This window comes from Thalassophryne amazonica, chromosome 1, assembly GCF_902500255.1.
Source record: "Thalassophryne amazonica chromosome 1, fThaAma1.1, whole genome shotgun sequence".
Taxonomy (NCBI): Eukaryota; Metazoa; Chordata; class Actinopteri; order Batrachoidiformes; family Batrachoididae; genus Thalassophryne; species Thalassophryne amazonica.
The window spans coordinates 172,681,335-172,702,393 of record NC_047103.1 but is presented as its reverse complement, the minus strand read 5'-3'; the positions used below and the strand labels follow the sequence as shown (position 1 = coordinate 172,702,393).

The following is a 21,059-nucleotide window of genomic DNA, read 5'->3' as shown; positions in this document are numbered from 1 at the left end:
TCAATCAGGAGCCCCCCCCGCATGCAGATCAGCTTGAATATTCATAATATCCCTCTCCAACGCTGCCATAGCTACCTTAACCTTAGCCGTGGAATAAGAAGCATACTGCTGACACAAGACCCGAACCTGGGTCTTGCCAGCCTCCCACCACTGACACACCGTCCCGAACATCCCCTTCCGTCCCCTCCAAAAATCCCAAAAGTTCTCAATTAACCCACAAAATGCCCTGTCGAGCAAAAGTTTAGTATTGAATTTCCAGTAAGCAGTGACTCGCGCAGTGTGTGAGTGGAACAATTCCATAGTGACAAGATGGTGATCCGAAAAACCAACCGGCTGGATACAACTCCCGCACAATCTATTCCGAAACGAGTGTGATATATAAATCCAGTCAAGCCTAGCTGCGGACACCACCCCATCCGAAACCCGAACCCACGTGTACTGTCTGTCTTGAGGATATACAACCCTCCATGTGTCCAATAAACCCACCTCCCGTAAACACCCCGCCAGTGTGGAAGCCGACCGCAAATGCGGCTCCTCACCCTCTCGGTCCAGGGACATATCCACCGTACAGTTGAAATCACCCCCCAGCACCAAACAGTCACCAGGCGCTTGCTGACCCAAGACGTCGCGCACTTGTGTAAACAGTCCCACTCGCTCCGAGCCCTCATTGTGTGCAGAAACATTTAAGAACACCATGGTCAACCCCCCAACCCGAGCCCTGACCAGCAGAACCCGCCCCTGAATGACCTCAGTAGTAGACAAAACAGCAGCATCGAGTCGAGGTGAAAACAAAACCGCCACTCCAGCACTAAAGTTAGAGCCATGACTCTGATACAACGGTCCCCTCCACCACCGAGCCCAGTCCACCTCATTACCAACATCAGAGTGAGTCTCCTGCAGAAACAGCACCTGTAACCCCTGCCGCTCAAACAACTCAGAGACCAACGCCCTCCTCCGGCCGTCCCTGCCACCATTCATATTCAAGGAGCCCACCTTCAGATACTGCATGGGGACTGAGTAAAATAAGAACAAAAAGAAAAACAGATAGAAAAGAGAGAACACCCAGTGAAACACAGTCATACTCTATCTGGTGGATTTACGACCCCTACGACCGCGCCCCCGCTTGGGCAAGGAGTCCTTCCCCAAGGCCGTAATATATTTCCTGAGGCTATACCGTTCCTTCTCATCCAACAAGTCCACACCAACAAGGCTCCTCAATACCTTAACAGACTTCACAAATTTCTCCGTATCAGGAAAATAATCCGCAACTCTCACTGATTTACCGAATGATTCATCCAGAAAACTGTTAATATCCTGCAACGTGTACAGATCGCTGCTGTGGAAAACAGAACCGGCGGTAGACATGCTAGAATCCGAATCATAATCAAGGTCGTCATCAGTCAGACTTTGACTCAGCAAGGGCTGTGGGTCCCCTAGAGCCGGTACCGCCTCTCCAACCATTCCACCCTGTCCAACAGTAACTGAGGACCCAACCGCAGCAGAACCAACAGCGTCGGCCACAGAGGGAGGAACAGAAACTCCAACTACATCACCCACACAACCCTCAGTCACCGCAGCATCAGCCACCCCAGAATGTTCAGTTAGCAACGGCTCAGTAGACATAATAACAGTATCAGGCACTAAGCTGCCCTGCTGCAGAGGGACAACCTCCACCTGCCCACCGGGCCCCACCCCTAAAGCAGACGCCGTCGCCGGGACACCTAGTCCCGAGGCCGCGGGCCCCAGAACTGGGCCCGACACCGACGCCCCGGGAACGTCGCGTTTGTGCGGACACGCGAAGCGTTTATGACCGACATCCCCACATTCAAAACACTTCATGCTACCAGAACTAGCATAGACCATATAAAAAGAGTCCTCATGTTTGACTCTGAAAGATACGTCCAGAGTCTGAGTCGAACAGTTCAGGAACATAAACACCTGGCGACGGAAGGACAAAACATGGCGAAGTTTCTCGCTCTTACAGCCCAACCCGATCGTCTTAAACCCGCTAGCAAATTTACCAAACCTCTGCAGCTCCTGACTCAGAGCCTCATTCGAAACAAACGGCGGCACCCCGGAAATAATGATCTTAGTAGACGGAGCATAGAGAGGAGAGGCCTGCAAGTAAGAGTCATTTAGATAAACCCCACTCTCCACTAACTGACCAGAGAAACGTTCCTCCGACAAAAAAAACACCACGGCTCTGTTCATTCTGGAAGCAAACATTAAGTTCTCATGGCCGACCTGCTCACCCACCGCCAAAAGAACATCCTCCACCGACACAGCCGGGTCCGGAACCACCCTCACCCCGTGACGGAGCGAGAGGGCCGGCGGCGGCCCCGCCGCCATCCGCACCAAGACCCACCGCACAAAGTACACAAACACCCACAAATCAATCAAAACAATAAACAACCAACAAACAAACCGAAAAGCAACAAACTCCCGAAAAGGAAGGAAAAAAACGCCACCTCACCTGAGCTGCGTCACACTCACGCCCGCACCCTCCACTCACACTCAGACTCCCAGCATGCACCAGTCAGAGAGAGAGAGAGAGAGAGGGAGACAGGGAGAGAGAGAGAGAGAAAGAGACAGAGAGATAGAGAGAGAGAGGAGGGAGACAAACAGAGAGCGAGAGAGGAAGAGACAGAGAGAGAGAGGAGGGAGACAAACAGAGAGAGAGAGAGAGAGACAGAGAGAAAGAGAGACAGAGAGCGAGAGACAGAGAGAGAGACAGACAGAGAGAGACAGAGAGAGAGACAGAGAGCGAGAGACAGAGAGAGAGAGACAGAGAGAGAGAGCGAGACAGAGAGAGAGAGAGAGAGACACAAACAGAGAGAGAGAGAGAGACAGAGAGAGAGACAAACAGAGAGAGAGAGAGAGACAGAGAGAGAGAGACAGAGAGAGACGGAGAGAGAGACAAACAGAGAGAGAGAGAGACAGAGAGAGAGAGACAGAGAGAGAGAGCAGAGAGAGAACAGAGAGAGAGAGACAGAGAGAGAGAGAGAGAGAGAGACAGAAAGAGACAGAGAGAGAGCAGAGAGACAGAGAGACAGAGAGAGAGAGAGACAGAAAGAGACAGAGAGAGAGAGAGAGACAGAGAGAGAGACACACAGAGAGACACAGAGAGAGAGAGAGAGACAAACAGAGAGAGAGACACAGAGAGAGAGAGACAGAGAGAGGACAGACAGACAGAGACAGAGGGACAGACAGAGACAAACAGAAAGAGAGACAGACAGAGACGAAGAGAGACAGACAGAGACAGACAGAGACAAACGGAGAGACAGACAGACAGAGACAGACAGAGAGAGAGACAGACAGACGGAGAGACAGACAGACAGAGTCAGACAGAGAGACAGACAGACAGAGACAAATGGACAGATAGACAGAGAGAGAGACAGACAGACAGAGAGACCGAAACTAGTTTTAAACTGGTTTTGACTAACGAACCATATCTACATTTTTTGGAACATTTTATTTCCAAAATTGTAAAGACAAATTTATACCAAAAACTAGAAGCACTCAGAGAGTGCAAACCTCCGCCAAGTCCATGGGGTCACTGACGCCATAACATCTACACGCTGTGGAATCACTGAACCTAAAAAAGTCTAACAATGATGTTTGCTCTGTAGTAAAAACAATTTCACCTGCTGTGACTGGATAGCATGTATCCTTAGCGCTCCGCATCACAGTTTATTGCAACTTGCACTTTTCCCAGAAGCTACTGTCATCTGAGCACTGATATTGATATTGCATGTGCTTATAGACAAAAACAAATAAGAGACAAAATTCAATTTATTATTCAACTACACTGCAAATATATTAATTTTTTAACATTTATGAGACACTTCACTAAACAAGGCCATAGGGTCACTGACCCTAAAGAGATTCCCTCCTTGGCACAGTGATCTATTTCTTTTTGTCTTTCTCTAAAATTGTATATAATAATCATTAGATTATTAATATATAAACAAAAATAAATTTAAGAAATATTACAATTTGAAAACAAATGCACCCAAACGTGATGACAGCTGCAACTGCTTAATGCTAACTTTTAACATTGAAAATGCCATAGACATGCTAACGCGTTAGCATCGGGATCTGGATCGTGATCCGAAAACATAACCTCCTTGGCGGAGGTAATAAATAAATGAATGAACTGACACTAAAACCATTCTCCATCTAATTGTTTGAATTCCCTCTTAATGTGTGTCTCACTGTTTAAGCCGCTGGTCAGCACGCCGACTCGCTGATCCGGACTGATGACTTCATCCTCCAGTTGCTGTTTCAGCTCCGACACCAGAACCTTCGGGTCCACCGGGTCCATCCTGACAAGGAAAACGACTTAACAGTGATGTTACAGCAGAACACTGACCTCCATGAGCTTCACACTTTTTCAAATAATATCTAGATTGGGTTAGGGTTATAAAATAGGTAGCTGACATTTTTCAAGGGTGTTAATAAATTATGCAAAGTTCCTATAATGAGTTTGAATGACGTGAGTCCAGAATGTAAATATATTAGTCCTGTCAATGTTCCATTTTGGCAGGATTCATCAAATGTCAGCTCTCCCCAGTTTCTGTGTGATCAAAGCCACACACACACCCACACCCACCCACACACACACACACACACACACAGGCCAGTTGTGTGTGCCATTTTGTCACCATTTTTGGTGCATAAGTACAGAACATTCAGTCACAGATAGTCCAAACTATTTATTTTTAGAATCATTATGATCAGACAAGTAATGTGATATCATTTTCGACATGATTGGAGCATTTTTAAAGTTTGACCTCTGTGTAATTCTTCATTGACCCCTACGTGGCTACAGCTGCCACCCTGTGATGGCTATCATACATTTTTGTGTAGGCCATGATACACTGAGGCTGGATGCTAAGTGTTGTTTCATCCCCTTAAGTGGTACCGAAAACCTGCTTGGCCCATGGACTACATGTTCAAAACACAACGTGAAGCAGCAATGGTGCATTCAATGTGCAGTGGAAAAACATTGATGCAAACACGCAGCGAGCAATGCATCACAATTTCACCCGTTAATTGAATCGATCCACACTGAATGAATTGATACACTTGCATTGTGAATGTTTGTATCTCGATACTGATTCATACTGATTAATTTCCACATGCCTAGTCTGAACCAATCACTGCTCAGCTTTGACATCGCAGTGTGTAAACAACATGGCGAGTGCCGCTCGCTGGCTAGAGAAGCAGAAATTAAATGCTTTTTCCATCTTGAATCCGTAAATAATGAGAAATCCACCTCAGTGACAGCAGTGAGGTGGATTAAGGTTGTTGATTGGTGTAAATGCTGGTGAGATGGAGGGACGTCCTTTCATGATGTCGTGGAACACCCCGACTTCAGGTTTCATCAGATGTGTTATCATCGATTAAATTGTTATCATCGATTAAATGGCTCGGGCATCTTTTCTGGATGCCCCCTGGATGCCTCGCTGGAGAGGTGTTCCGGGCACGTCCCATCGGGAGGAGGCCCCAGGGAAGACCCAGGACACGCTGGAGGGACTAGGTCTCTCGGCTGGCTTGGGAACACCTCGAGGTTCCCCTGGAGGAACTGGGGGAGGTGTGTGTGGATCGGGGGGTCTGGGCGGCTTTGCTTGAGCTGCTGCCCCCATGACCCGACTCCGGATAAAGCGGAAGAAAATGGATGGACGGATGGATGGATGGATATACGTTTTGGGGGTCTTCTTCTTCTATCAACATGTAAAAAGTTGATATTTTTAAAGATGAACCATTTCAAGTGTGAAGCTTCAGTCTAAACAAGTCCAACATGTCTAAAACATACGAGGTGAGAGCTAGATTAACCAGATTATCAAGAATAATTTACAACATGAAAATGGATCAACTGAATTCTCGTGCCTGTTTGAGTCCAACATACACATGTAATTGTTATATTATTAGTTCTAACTAATGATTATATTATGGCCAGCGCATGTGAGGCTGTGTTGAATCCCAACAACACGCAGGAGGTCAGCCTGTCTCTGCCGACGCTTGATAAAACACATCAATCTGCATGAACTGACACGTCCAATATAAGATATAATAAAAACATATATAATTGATTTCTCGCTGTAATTTTGCCAAGTTCCATTCCAGATTTCTCACGTTTGTGAAGCTTAAACGTGGTGAACGTTTCGTGTTATTTTCAAATTGACCAAATCTACTGGAACGAAAACTTGTTTCTGGGAGTCTTCTCATGTTTGTTGCGTGGGCCGCTGAAGAGGAGGTACTGCTGGCCCACCACCACCAGAGGGCGCCCTGCCTGGAGTGCGAGCTCCAGGCACCAGAGGGCGCTGCCGCCTAACAGGAGCAGCCAGGGTGACAGCTGACGCTCATCATCCTTGACAGCTGTCACCACTCAACAGGATCAGCATTGGTATATCAGCCAGACGACATCTCCACCTCTTTGCCGAGATATCATTCTACCTTGAAGGTAACGTACCTCAGCTGGTTGTGAGATAATAACCCTTTGTTGCTTGAGCGTTTTTTGTGAACTCTTTATTCGACGAGAGGAGGAGGTGGTTTTCCACCGTACGTATTGCTGGGTGCACACGCACCCACTTCTGTGTTTGCTCCTCGCCAGCAGTACCAGATCCGACACGCGGAGGCAGTGGCCACCTGGGAGTTCGGGACTTGGCAGCTCCAGTATTCCCGGGGTTCGGTGGCAGGGAAATCGTGTGGTTCCGGTTCGACTTCGGACTGATGTCTCCTATCTTCGAGCCTGCCCACATGACATCTTGTATTTGACTCACTATTGTAATCTGTTGTTGTTGTTGTGCATTTTCACAACAGTAAAGTGTTGTATTTGGCTTTATCCATTGTCCGTTCATTTGCGCCCCCTGTTGTGGGTCCGTGCTCCTACACTTTCCCCAACAATGTTGATCTGATCCCCGAGCAGGTGACGACCATCAACCTCTGAGGTCACAGACATGGACGTGTCTGACTGAGGGACAAAGCCCAGAGCCCAGCAGGGGACTGAAGGAGGACTGGTATCGGGTCGGATCCTGGAGCTGGTGTTGTGGTCTGAGTTTGCGCCGGTCTCATTTTACCACGCGCATGCGCAAATCAATTTTTTTTCGCGGTCAACTTCCGGGAGGTCTAGAATTACCATTTCTTGCAGTGATCTTCAACCGAGCAGACGTATTTTGAAACACACACTTTTGATTCAGAAAATTTGAAGTGGGACTATATTTGTGATCGATTTATTTTTTTTACCATTTCTTGCGGCGATCTTCAATATGGAGGAGGAATCACTTGTTTCTGAGCCTCAAAATGAATGTCAGGAAAACGCACACCCCAAAGAAGAGCGAAACCAGCAATTTTCAACATTCAGGAAAAAAATGTCCCAACTGATAGTCTTCCTACAGACTGGGAAATACTGCAGTGATACAGACAACAAGGACCATCGCAACATCAGTAACCAGTCCAAGAAGCACGTTTGGGATGAAGACAGTAAGTACATATCTTTTTGTTTACTTCTTGTGGAATGGTACAATACACGAACTGTAATCCACCCGTATTTACCACCGACAATTGAACAACCAAGCTGTTATTAATTTGCCAATATTTTCAAGAATAATGCCTGTAGATTCTCTTAAGCAAGTACATATTGTTTATCATGGAAATATAGACCTGGAATGGACGTGCGCGCCTCAATCTATTAGCATTGCTTGGGACAGGAAGGCACCATTACTAAGTGTGGAAATGTGCCGATCATCAGTAATAAACTGACCGCTTTTTTTGCACTAGCGTCACTATTTCTTAATGGATTTGAATAAATGTAGGCTTTTTTAAAGCCATTTGAAAGCTCTTTCCATTGAACCTATGCATGTGTGGGTGAAAAAAAAAACTTTTATGTAAAATGCAGAAATTTTGGCCTCTTTACATAAAAAATGTTTTATGTAAAGTGTGGAAAATTGGGGGGAAATATGCCATTCTGTTCATTTACTGTGATGGTTTTTTCCTTTCATCATAATTCTCGATGGATTTTTATAAATGAAGCCTTGTAAGTTGTATTCAAGCTGATTAAAAGCTCTAATGAACCCATACATGTCTGGACAAAAAATCCTTATGTATTAAAATATAAATCTGAAGTATGCCTTGACATTGTACTCATTTATCTTGCTGCTTTTTCCACTGCAATATTATTGCTAGTCTTTTAATGACGACATATATATGATTTTTTACTAACATTTTATTCCAAGTAGATATAAAGCCATTCAGAATTTATGACTTTTGACCCTCAGTCAGGGTAAAAAGTACCTCCTCCATCCCCTCCAACCACACTGTTCAAATTTAAATGCCGCCTGTGACCACCATGAACACATCATATTAAACAACAATTGCAAGTATATAGACATTAATATATTTAAACATTTTTGTTTCCATATCTGTATGCATGTGAACGCAGCTTAGTGAAAAGAACTTATGGCGTTGAGTTATAGTCTCAGTATATTGATATTAAATTGCGACATAACGACTTTAAAATAGACATTTGTTTTACATAATTACATTAAGGCTCTTGTACAGTTCATTTTAGTATTCGAGAATTTGTTTTTGTAGTTGGTGCAATTGATGGTGAAGCTCTGGCTGCCTTTTTTCCCCTCATTTCGATTCTGTTTAACTGGCTCAAGGTGCTCTCTCTCCACCCTTAGTAATGGCTGCTGTGTGGCACGCCGCTAGTCACATAACGTCCATTCCAGTCTCTATTTTCATGTTGTTTATGGGCACCCCTACACCAACTTTGCCACTGATCAACTTTGTCCACATACGAGCTGGACTGCCTAACTCCGCAAGGACATAATTTCGCCATGAGCCTGTTTTCCTTTAGATTGTAGAATGAGATTGAATTTCATGTAATCTGGGTAATATATTTTAATTTATAATGTGTTTAATGTCATAGACATTTCAGAGATTTTGTATTGAGAATTACTAGTTTCGCTTTTAATTTATGATTATGTGTCACTCTATTTTATGATTATGTCTTTGCAGAAAAAGAGCTGTACTACATTGGCCCGAAAGGAGACTGCAGGAAGAAAGTGCTGACTGAGGTTGCCGAAGTTATCGAAGTCTTCCAGCAGTATCATTCATCACCAATGGGCGGCCACAGTGGTGTCAACAACACTTTAGCCAAGATATCCCAGTATTACTGGTGGAACGGGATGAAAGAAGATGTCCAGGAATATGTAAGCATTTAGTTTTTATGATTTAGTTTTTTATTCCACAAACTAAGTTTAAATTATATATTATCAATGCTTGTTTCTGGGTAATATATTTCAAATTCTAATGAATATTTTATGTTCTAGACATTTCAAAGATTTTAAGAATTGCTCATTTTACTTTGTGCAAGTTTGAGAATTTATTATGCTCATACTCATATGTTTAATTTGTACCTCCTCATATGATTGGTGTCAGAGTGATGTGCATGGAAAAAAGGAACTACCAACTAGATACGTCATTGCAAATATCAATGTTTATTAGTATTCTTCTGATTTGGGTTGATTTTACTTGGGGAAATTGTTGCTGTGACTTTGTCAGAGTATGAGAGGTTATTGTACTTATGCATGTTTTATTTATATTTTTAAGGTTTCTTCATGTGATCGGTGTCAGCAATTTGAGAAGCTCAAGACCCAAGCCCCCGAGCTACAAACCATCAAAGTCAGTGAGGCACTCGAACTCGTTGGAATGGATCTCATAGGTAAATATTTTTGATATAGATAATCAACGAAGAATTATGATCAGCATAGAAATTGTCAAAATCTGTGAATTTATGAAAAAAAATGGTTGTAACTCGGATCACTGTAAAGTTGAACTAAGATATAATGTGACACCCTCATATTATAAATAATAGTTTTTGCATAGTTTGAATTTGACAAATTGTATATATATGAGACATAAAATTCTATTCTATTCTATATTTCAGGTCCCCTGCCTACTACAGACACATTGTACAAGTATGTGCTCACCTTCACAGATTATTACACCAAGTTTGTGGACTTTTTCCCCCTGAAGAACAAGTCAGCCGAGGGTGTAGCTGCGTGTCTGAAGACATTTGTTTGCAGGTAATTATTATACAGTGTGTGCATGGCAGTGGTGGGCACAGTTCCGATAATCTGATAATAGATAATTATCGAAGATAATGTTTTCATTCTCGGATTATCTTTATAGATAACTTTAAAAACCATTATCGGATTAATTATCTTCCAATGAATTTTTGTCCGATATCTTTTAGACCGATAATGTAGTAAACAAAGCTGAACAGCAGCAAACATTAAAATTGAAAATCAGTTGAGCACCTACCTGATAAAAGTTTCCTAACAGATATATGGCTCCACCCTCTGCAAACAGAAGACAGCTGCTACTATGAAGAACTACACTATCCTCTGCAGGCAAAAAAAAAACTGATTTTTAAGAAAAAAAAAATCATTTTCTTTAACACCATACTGATACACTAGCAATATCACCCAAGTCATGCAGAGGCATACATTTTTAACTTATGGTTCCAATTTTAACCATACTAATTTTGGACAAGTTATTTAAAATTACTGTCATGTCTGAAGTTTTATAAAGTGAAAATAACAGATCTATGTTTTAGTTTTAAAGTAATGTGCTACTTTTTAAGGTTTTAGTGTGGACATGCTGTGCCGAGCAGTGCATTATGGGTAGGATTAGTACGTTCACAACAGGACAAATACATATCAGACACTCTGTTCAGGCTCCACGGACAACAGCATTAAACTCTAGTGCCTAAAACTCTCGTGAATATATTCTCTGGGTTTATAGACGGTATTGTGTTTGCGTTTGTTAAATTCCACGCATCTTAAATGTCGCAGCAGACATGGATTATCTGGAATTTTGTTTTGGAAAGATTTCAAGGCCTCTACTGCTATCTACTGGCCAGTAGTGTTCATGGCAGTATTCATCCTAAAGATGAGCAGACACTGTATATTTTTAATCACGTTAAGTTTTTTCAAACTTAATTTACAAAAACTCTCAATGGGAGACATCAAATTTTAAAAACAAAACAACCAAAAAAAAAAAAAAAAAAATTACAAGACAGCTCTGCAGTGTTTGCACATGCACAGTACGAGCGGTTGGATGCTTGTTGCCCCTCAGCAGCAGGAAACCCTCACGACGGCCGACCAGAATAATATCAAACAGGTTTGATTTTCATTCGACCATACGATCAGCAATCAGGAGGTGGTCGTGAGATGTTAAACGCAGCTTGTTAGTCCATGTACAATACACTATGCAGGACGCGCGATTAACCTGAAACTCAGTCCAAAAAATTCTCAGATGAATAAAAAAAAAATCATCTGAACATTCTCACATTCTCTCCACATGCAAAACATGTTGTGATGACACTTCCAGGGCTCTGTAAAAATGCCTGTTTTTACAAATAAAAAACTGAATATTTTACAAAAGCACATCTGTAAACACCAACACATGACACACGTCACATTAACATGTTGGTTTACATAGTGAATGACTGAACCAATCAGTGTTTAGCAGAGGCACATTTACCCAGAATCCTTGGCGATTTGTCTGTGTTTGTTACAAAACCTCAGAATTAGTGCATTATTCAACATTAAAAGATATATGTTATATTTTAACTTTGTACAAATGACAGAATTGACATTAATGGAGTTATTCTATCAGTATTCATTTTATTTATACACCAAACCATAAGTCAGTATGACTTTATTTTCCAAGACCTCCGCCTGACCGGAGCGTTGTGATTGGTAGAGAGTTGGTCTTGGTGACTGTTCTCAGCTTGCCTCTGCACTGTAAGCTGTAAATAAGAGCTTCCAGCAGGAGGCAGGATGTTCAAATGTGCTGGTCAAAGCAGCAGATATTTAGCTCTACTAGAAATTGGTCACTCAAGCAGTCTTGTGTTCATGGAATATTATCTTGAGACATTTATTTACAGGTAATCAATATTTTATGTATAAAATTTGCTTAGTCCAGAATTACTATAAAATCTAGAATTGTGTTTATGCATAATTATCTCAAGACCTTTGTTCACAGGTAATCAATATTATGCATACAAGTTTGCTTGTCCAAGATTATTATAAAATGAATAGATGTGTATTTAATTTTTCTTTGTATTAATGCGATTTTTGCTTATTTGTGTCATTTTAGATGGGGTGCTCCACACTGTCTGACCAGGGTTGTGAGTTCGTATCCCAGATAAACAACGAGGTCTGCAAAGTCTTCAACATCAAGCGATCTGTAACCAGTGCGTATCACCCACAGACGAATGGCTTGGACGAGCGGACGAATCAGACACTGAAGGCCCGACTTGCCAAGCTGGTGAATGACCACCAGTCTGATTGGGACGCGTACCTGGAAGAAGTCGCGTACTCGATTCACACCCAGAAACAAGGCTCTACCAAGTACACCCCGTTCTTTCTGATGTTTGGTCGCCACCCTCACCCCCCTATGGAGGTAATAAAATATCCTATGATGCATTGAGAAATCAGCAATGAATAAATTATCACAAGGCAGCTAGTCAAAGCATTTTTCAGTCATGTTAAATGAATGAGACTAAATAATATTTTTTGGAAAGATTATGCACTACAGTTATTCAATAATGCTTTTTTGTGTTTCTCATTCTCAATAACTATGCTTACAGTTATTCAATAATGCTTGTTTATATGTTTCTCATTCTCGATAACAGACTGCTTTTTTTTTGTCAGCTCGGCACTGATGATCCATCTGTTGAGCTGCCAGTGGTCGATGACATGGAGCTAGAGAAAATGGTGGCCGAGAAGAGCAGCATCATGTCTTCCACGAAAGAGCAGGTAAGAAAGCTAAGAAAGAAACTGATTTCACCATGGACAAAGTTTTATCAATCTTTACATTTGGTTTACTTGATTTTACTTACCATAAAGGTTCAGCTGCAATCTGAGGAAGATATTTCTACCTCTGCTTCCAGAGAATGAAAAGAACCAATGTTCTAAGATGTAAGTGACTGTTGAATGTTTGTGTGTGTGTGTGTGTGTATATATATATATATATATATTAAGCACCATGAACAAGATGACATATAGAACAAGAAGATATGTGTGTGTGTGTATATCATACAGGTGCTTAACAATGTTGACAGAGCCCAGGAGAAGCAGAAAGAGCACTTTGCCCGACGAAAATTCAAAGGTGTAAAATCTTTCACGTTCAGCGTTGGAGACACCGTCCTTCATCGTGTAATGAAGAACCTGAGCCGCAAGGGGGGAAAGACTGAACCTTTGTGGACTGGTCCCTACAGGTATGTTGTTGAAACTTATTTGGAAAAAGAGGATACAGTGAAATGTTTACTATTTACTTCTGTTTTTAGTCTAATTTAACAGTAACTTGTTCACAATTTTTATTGTTGGATTTCTTCTATTTTGTATTCCTGAAAATAAATGTTTAGGTCACATTGCAAAATACAATTATTATGTGTCTGGATTATTTTAATACCAGTTCATTTACTGTGTTTTTAGTCTATTTTATTTGGCAAATTTCATCACTTGTGCCTAAATGAACAGTAACATTTTCACTATTTTTATTATTGGATTTCTTCTATTTTGTATTTCTGAACAAAATCGATTATTTAGTTCTGATTGGAAAATGTTATGTTTAAGTTCACATTAATTTTTTACAGCATCCTGGAGATCGATTCAAACCAGAGAGTCCAGCTCAAGTGTTGCCAGAGAGGAGAGGTCCTTAAAGTGAAGGTGCCCTATGACCAGCTAAGACCCCATAAAGTCAGCGACCTTCATCCAGATAACTCTCCAGAAAATTCCCCCCTAGTCTCACCAGCCCCCGAGTCTCCAGCATCTGTCATGACTCCACCACCAGCCCCCGAGTCTCCAGTGCCTGTCGTGACCCCACCTGCAGCCCCTGAGTCTCCAGTGCCCCCGCCTGCCAAGTCATCATTGCAGTTCGTGCCCCCATCTTCGCCGCCGTATCTCCCAAAGCGAGCAGCCAAAAGAAAACCTGACATCTTCGTAACAAGTGTGACCGCCCCCAAATCCCGCAAAGTAGACCCCGTTCCCATCACGAAATGTGCAAGCAAGATCAAGAATGTGGAAGCCCTTTGCTCCAGACATCAAACAGACAGCTGGCTCGATGATGAGCAGATAGACCACGCCCAGGCAATGTTAGCCGAAAGTTTCCCCGCAATCAGTGGATTTCAAGCAGTCTGTGTTTTTGAGCCAGCTGCAAGCCAGAATGTCGGCAAGCCGAACACAGACTTCGTCCAGGTTCTCAACATATCTGGAAATCACTGGGTCACCCTGAGCAATCTTGGCCAAGCTGATCACAACGTGATCGTGATTTACGACTCTTTAAACAGTTCTCTCCCCCTTGATTCCAGGGATAAGGTTTTGAGGCAAATTGCATGCATGATTCACACAAGAGAGCTACATGTGTGTATTCGGTGGGCAGACATAAAGAGACAGACTGGCTCGGATGACTGCGGTCTCTTTGCGATTGCATGTGCCACTGCTCTTTGCCACGGCCTTGCGCCACAAGACTGTGACTGGGACCAGCATATGATGCGCCAACATCTCGCTGACTGTTTTAGACAAGATGTGTTATGTGTCGACGCGGATTGAGGAGCGAACCTGCGTCAGACAGGACCCAGCGCTAAAAATAACCAGAAAACGGTTCCAAACAAACTATTTATTATACACCTGTGTTTAAAAGTGTAAAAACATAAAAAAAACAACGTCCCTCTGGTGGAGTGATCCGCGGCTCGCTCTCCAGCGCCCGCAAGGATTAAAGCCGGCGCTCCTGGACTTCCTACCACCGCCAAACACCCCCCAGGTGGACACGACAAACTGATTCTCTGTGAAGCAAAGAGACGGTGAGGTAAATCAACAGATACAACTATATCTTCCAATAAACACACGCTGCCAGCAACACACTCAGGTCAGTGTCCTTTTTTTTACTTTATGCAAATGAGCAGCCTCTCACAACAAGTGGAGGATCACTTATCCTTCACGCCACAGCAGTGAGAAGCAAACTACGCAATTCTCTTTACAATTCCAGTACACTGTGTAACAAAACACCAAGTTACTATCAACAAGTACTTAAACACTTAATTACCTTTCGTGTGTGCTGACAGCATGTGTCCTCACCCCTCCCTGCTTCACGGGCTCGATGTGTCAAACCCAGGCGCGGTCCTCAGCGTCTCACAAACGAACGTCACAAGGTCGAGTTCCCGGCAGTTCTGCTTGAATCACACATGACTTAAATGCAGAACGCCATCCAATTATCTGCTTCAGCTGCAAGTCGTCCAGGTTGCACGTGAGCACCAAGCACAGGTGCTTTCCATGATGTTGATGAGGGTGAAGACTCTTCAGCCAGCACCTTCTTCACAGACAAATCAGCCCTCATGCCACCTGGAGAGCAAAGAAAAGAAAAGAACACCAAAACATCCAGCCACGCCCCCCCCAACACACAACAAGATGTCCTGCTCCCCTTCCCTGATGCCCCGAAGCCCCGTACCCACCAGTCCTTCACACACCATGAATATTTTGACATCTTCTGTCACTGCCGCATGCCATATGACCCAAAACGCTTCATGGTGCAATGTGACCTGTGTGATGACTGGTTTCACAGACAATGTGAAACAGTACCCAGAACAGTGCATAAAAACACCCCATTCTTCTGCAAGGGATGTCGCCCTCAGGGACACAAACTTCTTGCGGATGATTTTGTCGATAGACTTTAGATATTTTTTATGTTCCCTGTTTTGTAATATGTTTTTTTGGTAATTTTTTTTTGATAATTTTTTTTTTTTTTTGTAAACTTGGTATTTATATAATGTTTAATGATTCCTTGGTAGGGTGAATTTGATTTTATTATTATATGGGTAGTTGAAGTCATCTGTATATGCAGCCTCAAATGTTTTGAAATTTGTATATAGCTTGGTGTTCATGTAAGTTTTATTGTTTCTTGTTGCTATTAGTAAATGTGTGAATAAAGATAATAAAAAAATTAGCCCACTCTGATTTTGTTCTTCTATCAAGGATAATAAACTTTAAATCAAGTTTCTCCTTATTATTAAGGGATCCAAAATGATTTCATGCCTGGCTGGTTAATTAGAATAGATTTTTGCAGATCAAATCCTAAGCAAAATATCACACTGTGTGATAAATTCAGACCTGCATGCTGTCAAACTAATCACTGAGATAATCAACTCAATATTCATTTATATATGAAATTGAAGGCTCCATTTGGGTATCAAACACAACAATAAATCTCCTATTATAATGCTATGGTAAATCCAGACTTGCCTGGTAAAATCAGACCAAGCTGGTAAAATCAGTCTGGTTAACTAATCAGTGAGATAATCAATTCAAAATTTATTTATATATGAAGTTGAAGGATCCATTTGGGTATCAAACACAACAATAAATCTCCTATTATAATACTATGGTAAATCCAGACTTGCCTGGTAAAATCAGACCAAGCTGGTAAAATCAGTCTGGTTAACTAATCACTGAGATAATCAACTCAATATTCATTTATATATGAAATTGAAGGCTCCATTTGGGTATCAAACACAACAATAAATCTCCTATTATAATGCTATGGTAAATCCAGACTTGCCTGGTAAAATCAGACCAAGCTGGTAAAATCAGTCTGGTTAACTAATCAGTGAGATAATCAATTCAAAATTCATTTATTTATGAAGTTGAAGGATCCATTTGGGGATCAAACACAAAAATAAATTTGTTGTTCTGGTAAATTCAGAAATTGCCTGGTAAATTTATACCAGCCTGGTAAAATCAGACCAACCTGGTAAAATCAGACTGGTTACTCATTATACTGAGTTATACAAATCATCATTTTTACAGTGTTAATGGGTTCATTTCAAATACAGAAATCCCATACTATGTTGCCCTGGTAAGTTCAGACTGGTATATATAGTCTAAGCTGGTAAATTCAGACTTGCAGGCTGGAAATTTCAGAATAGCTAGGTAACTAGTAACCAGAATTATAATGGTTAAATCAATAAGCATCAATATAAAGTGACAGGATTTACTTGTGGTTCCAATTAAAAAAATTAATATATTTGCTTGGCAAATTTGGACCAGGGTCAGTAACACACAAGTCTCAATATACCAAGATGGTAAAATCAGACTGGTGGTAAGTTCAGACTGTGGCTGCTACAGTCTCATTTTACCTGGTAAATTCAGACTGGTGGTAATCTCAGACCGTGACACCGGTGTCACAGACCGAACGGTCCCCCTAAAAATTGGTCCACCCTGATGACACGGTTCACAGGTTATCGCGTTTCTGCTTCAAACTGCCTCCAGTCATCATCTGTCTCAGTGACAGATATCTGAAGCTTTTCTACAACAATCATTTCCACATAAATTCTGCATTATTTAGTCATAAAAGGCAGCAGAAGTGATCAGAGCGCTGCGGCTAAATGAGCAGCCAGCTGATGCGTTCACTGCGCATCGGTCATTTCAAAGCGTCACGGAAATTCACCTCATTTCTGCTTCAAACTGACTTTAGAATGATTTAAGAGGTTTTACCTTTATCATCCCGATGGTTAATAATCCCATTAATCCATTTGATTGCTTTGGGTGAAGAGAGTCCATCTCAGACGTGCTGCTGTGGTCAGAAATGATGCATGCGCAGATGCAAAAGGTGGACTGATTTTTAGGGGTGGACTGTTCGGTCTATGACACCGGTTCTCAGCTCCTTTAGGCACCGTGTTATGAGCTTCAGTCCCAGTCAGTGGGTCCAGAACCTTGACTGGTTCCACTAAGGAGTAACCAGGACCCAATCAATCCTTGGATCAAGCCTGCTTTATGACTCACAGACACGCTTACCTGAACCTTGTTGTCTTTTAATCGTCTTTATTCCTCTTTCAACTTCTTAAAATTCATGTTTAACTATAAAACATTTACAGAAACGTTCTGAGCAGATTTAACAAACACAGCAGCAGCGCAAGTAGCTGCTTATCGTCAGCTACCATTAACTAAAGTCAAAAAAATAAAGACGTTAATCACATTTTGGCGGACTCCCTGGAGACTTAAACGGTGCTAAGACATTAACACGTAGCAGCGACCGACGGTTTCTACGGAAACATGACGTCATATACGTGCGACACGACCGAGGGGACCTGGAATGGACGTCACGTGACCAGCGGCGTGCCGCCCGGCGGCCATAATGGTGGAGAGGCCGGTTTGAACCAGTTACGGCACCTGTTAAACAGAAGCGAAATGAGAGGAAAAAAGGCAGCCAGTGGTTCATCATCAACTGCACTAAAACGAACTGTACAATAGCCTTAATGTAGAGTAATTATGTAAAACAAATGTCTATTTTAAAGTCGTCATGTCGCAATTTAATATCGATATACTGAGACTATAACTCATATATTCCCCCAAATTTCCACACTTTACATAAAACATTTTTTTTCTACCCAGGCATGTATGGGTTCATTGGAAAGAGCAATTAAAGGGCTTTAAAACAAGTCTACTTTTATTAAAATCTGTTAACAAATAGCGACAATAGAGAGAGAAAAGCAGCACATGTTGTCATAATTTCCTCAAATTTCTGCATTTTACATAAAAGTTTTTTTTTCACCCACACATGCAAAGGTTCATTGGAAAGAGCTTTCAAATGGCTTTAAAACAAGCCTAGATTGATTAAAATCCGTTAAGAAATAGTGATGCTAGTGCAAAAAAAACGGTCAGTTTATTATTGATGATCTGCACATATCCACCCTTAGTAATGGCGCCGCCCTGTGGTTAGTGACGGTAACAGATTGAGGCGCTGTTACATGCGTTGATGCATAGTGTAATACAGAGTCGAGCCGTGTCTCTCAATAGCGTGTATTCACGAGCCGCTGCACAGAGCAACACACACGAACATCTGACAAGAGCAAACACTGAACATGTACGCCGCCAGGGGTGCTGTTCGCTGCATGACTCTACCTCACAACATCATCCCTTTCTTTTAACAGAATACAACACCGAACAACATCATGAAATTAGTGCCGCAGAGATAGGAATTCAGAACAGTAATACACAGAACATTTTAAATGAACATCACTTTTTTTTTTGTAATATATATATATTGTGTGAGTGTGTTAGTCCCACTTCAGTGCATGACCTAGAGGTCAAGTCTGTCTGGAGGCTTAATATGCCTCCCGCTCCGGGAGAAGGCCCAGACCTGTAACTCACAGGATGGTGAGGTCACAGTCTGTGGGGAAGATGGCAATGGCTCCTGGGCTGACGACCTCGGAGATGTTGCTGGGCTGTTGATGACTTCCTCAGTGCTGCCCCGACTCATATGGCCCCCTACAGCTGCGCCCGTGTCCTCAGGCTGCTCAGGTGGCCGTTCCATGTGGGCTGATGGCTGCGGAGGTGCAAACTCCGCTGGTCAGAGATCAACTCTGTTGCGACGATAAGCCGTTCCCTCCACGTTGACGAGGTATGACCACGGCCCTACCTGCTGCAGGCATACGCCTCTCCTCCATCGGCCCGTCCTGTCACCAGGAAGTGGCTTCATCCTGATGGGCTGGCCCATGTTCAGTTCTGGTAGATCCCTCATGGATCTGTCATACAGCAGCTTTGCAGCCTGATGCTTCATTTTCAGCTTGTCAGTGACCCCAGTGACGACCCGAGGCTCCAGCAGCTGGTCGGCCACAGGGAGAAGAGTTCTCAGCCTCAGCCGCTGTCAGTGGGTGTATTCCTCCAGTGTAGAAAAGCCTTCCAGGGGTCCTCGTCACCGCGGTCCGCCTTTCTGCACAGGCCCTTCACAATTTTTACTGCAGACTCCGCTTTGCCGTTGGCCTTCGGGTGCCTTGGGGAAGACATGATATGTTCAAAGCCCCACTCCCTCGCAAACGCACAAAACTCTCCACAGTCGAACTGACTCCCACAGTCGGAAATGACGCTGTCAGGGATGCCATACCGTGCAAACTGTGCCTTGCACCGTCGGATAGTTGTTTTAGCTGCTAGGTCTGGGAGCAAATCAATCTCCCAGAAGTCAGAATAGTGATCCACCATGAGCAAGAAGTCCTGTCTAGCATAGCTGAACAGGTCTATGCTCACCAGCTGCCAAGGACACGTGGGGAGCGGGTGTGACATCATGGTCTCCTTCTGCTGCTCATGTGCATACTCACTGCACACTGAACACTGCTGTATGTATTCTTTAATTTCTCCCTGCATATTAGGCCAGTAGAGAGTATCACGGGCCTGTCGGTAGCAAGCCTCACCTCCCACGTGGTTGTAGTGGATCCGTCTCAGCATCTCAGGACGCATAGCTTTCGGGATGATGACACGCTGGCTCCTGAAAAGCACACCATCCTGCACACTTATTTCATCCCTGATGGCCCAGTATTCTCTGATGGCCCTGGGACTCTCCTCTTTGTGCATTGGCCATCCCTCCAACACAACTGACTTGAGTGTTTGAAGACACACATCCTCTTCTGTGTGTCGTCGAATCTGGGCAAGGCGCTGGCCGGTGACGTTTAGGTAGTCTGCTTGCTGAATGACCGCCGTGTCCTGCTGGTCCTGCTGCATGCTGCAGACCATGTCACGTCGGTACTGAGAGTCCGTCCCCTGCGGCGGGGTGGTGGCTCTGCTCAGTGTGTCACTGATGTACATTTCAGGGCCTGGCTTATACACCACCGTGAGGCAATAATTCTGGAGTGTAAGGAGCATGCTTTGAAGGCGCTTAGGCGCGCTGAGGAGGGGCTTAGTGAAGACTGACACTAGTGGGCGATGGTCGGTCTCAGCAGTAACATCACTCCTCCAATATAAGTAGTAGTGGAAGTGTTGACAAGCAAATACAATGCTTAGGCACTCCTTCTCGATCTGCGCGTAGTTCTGCTCTGTCTGGGTCAGCGCACGAGAGGCAAATGCAACCGGCTGTCCCCCTTGGAGTAGACAACAGCCCAAGCCTGTCTGACTGGCATCACTCTGTATGGTGACAGGCTTGCTGACATCATAGTAGCGCAGAACTGGCACTGCTGTGACTAGTGTCTTGATCTCCTTCATAGCAGCACCATGTTT

At 43.2% G+C, this 21,059-nt stretch overlaps 1 protein-coding gene across 4 annotated transcripts in view; it reads right to left on the bottom strand.

Annotated features, from left to right (window-relative positions):
* Window positions 1-18,108, bottom strand: part of LOC117518468 (IQ calmodulin-binding motif-containing protein 1-like) — a 58,995-nt gene extending 40,887 nt beyond the window's left edge. For all 4 annotated transcript variants that reach the window (XM_034179609.1, XM_034179601.1, XM_034179623.1 and 1 more), the window contains exons 1-2: window positions 17,868-18,108; window positions 4,216-4,325 (exon numbers count right to left, since the gene is read on the bottom strand). In XM_034179609.1, the coding sequence (XP_034035500.1) occupies window positions 4,216-4,324 (109 nt within the window). In that variant the 5' untranslated portion in view covers window position 4,325; window positions 17,868-18,108. The remainder of the gene's footprint in view (window positions 1-4,215; window positions 4,326-17,867) is intronic.
* Between the last annotated feature and the right edge of the window lie 2,951 nt (window positions 18,109-21,059).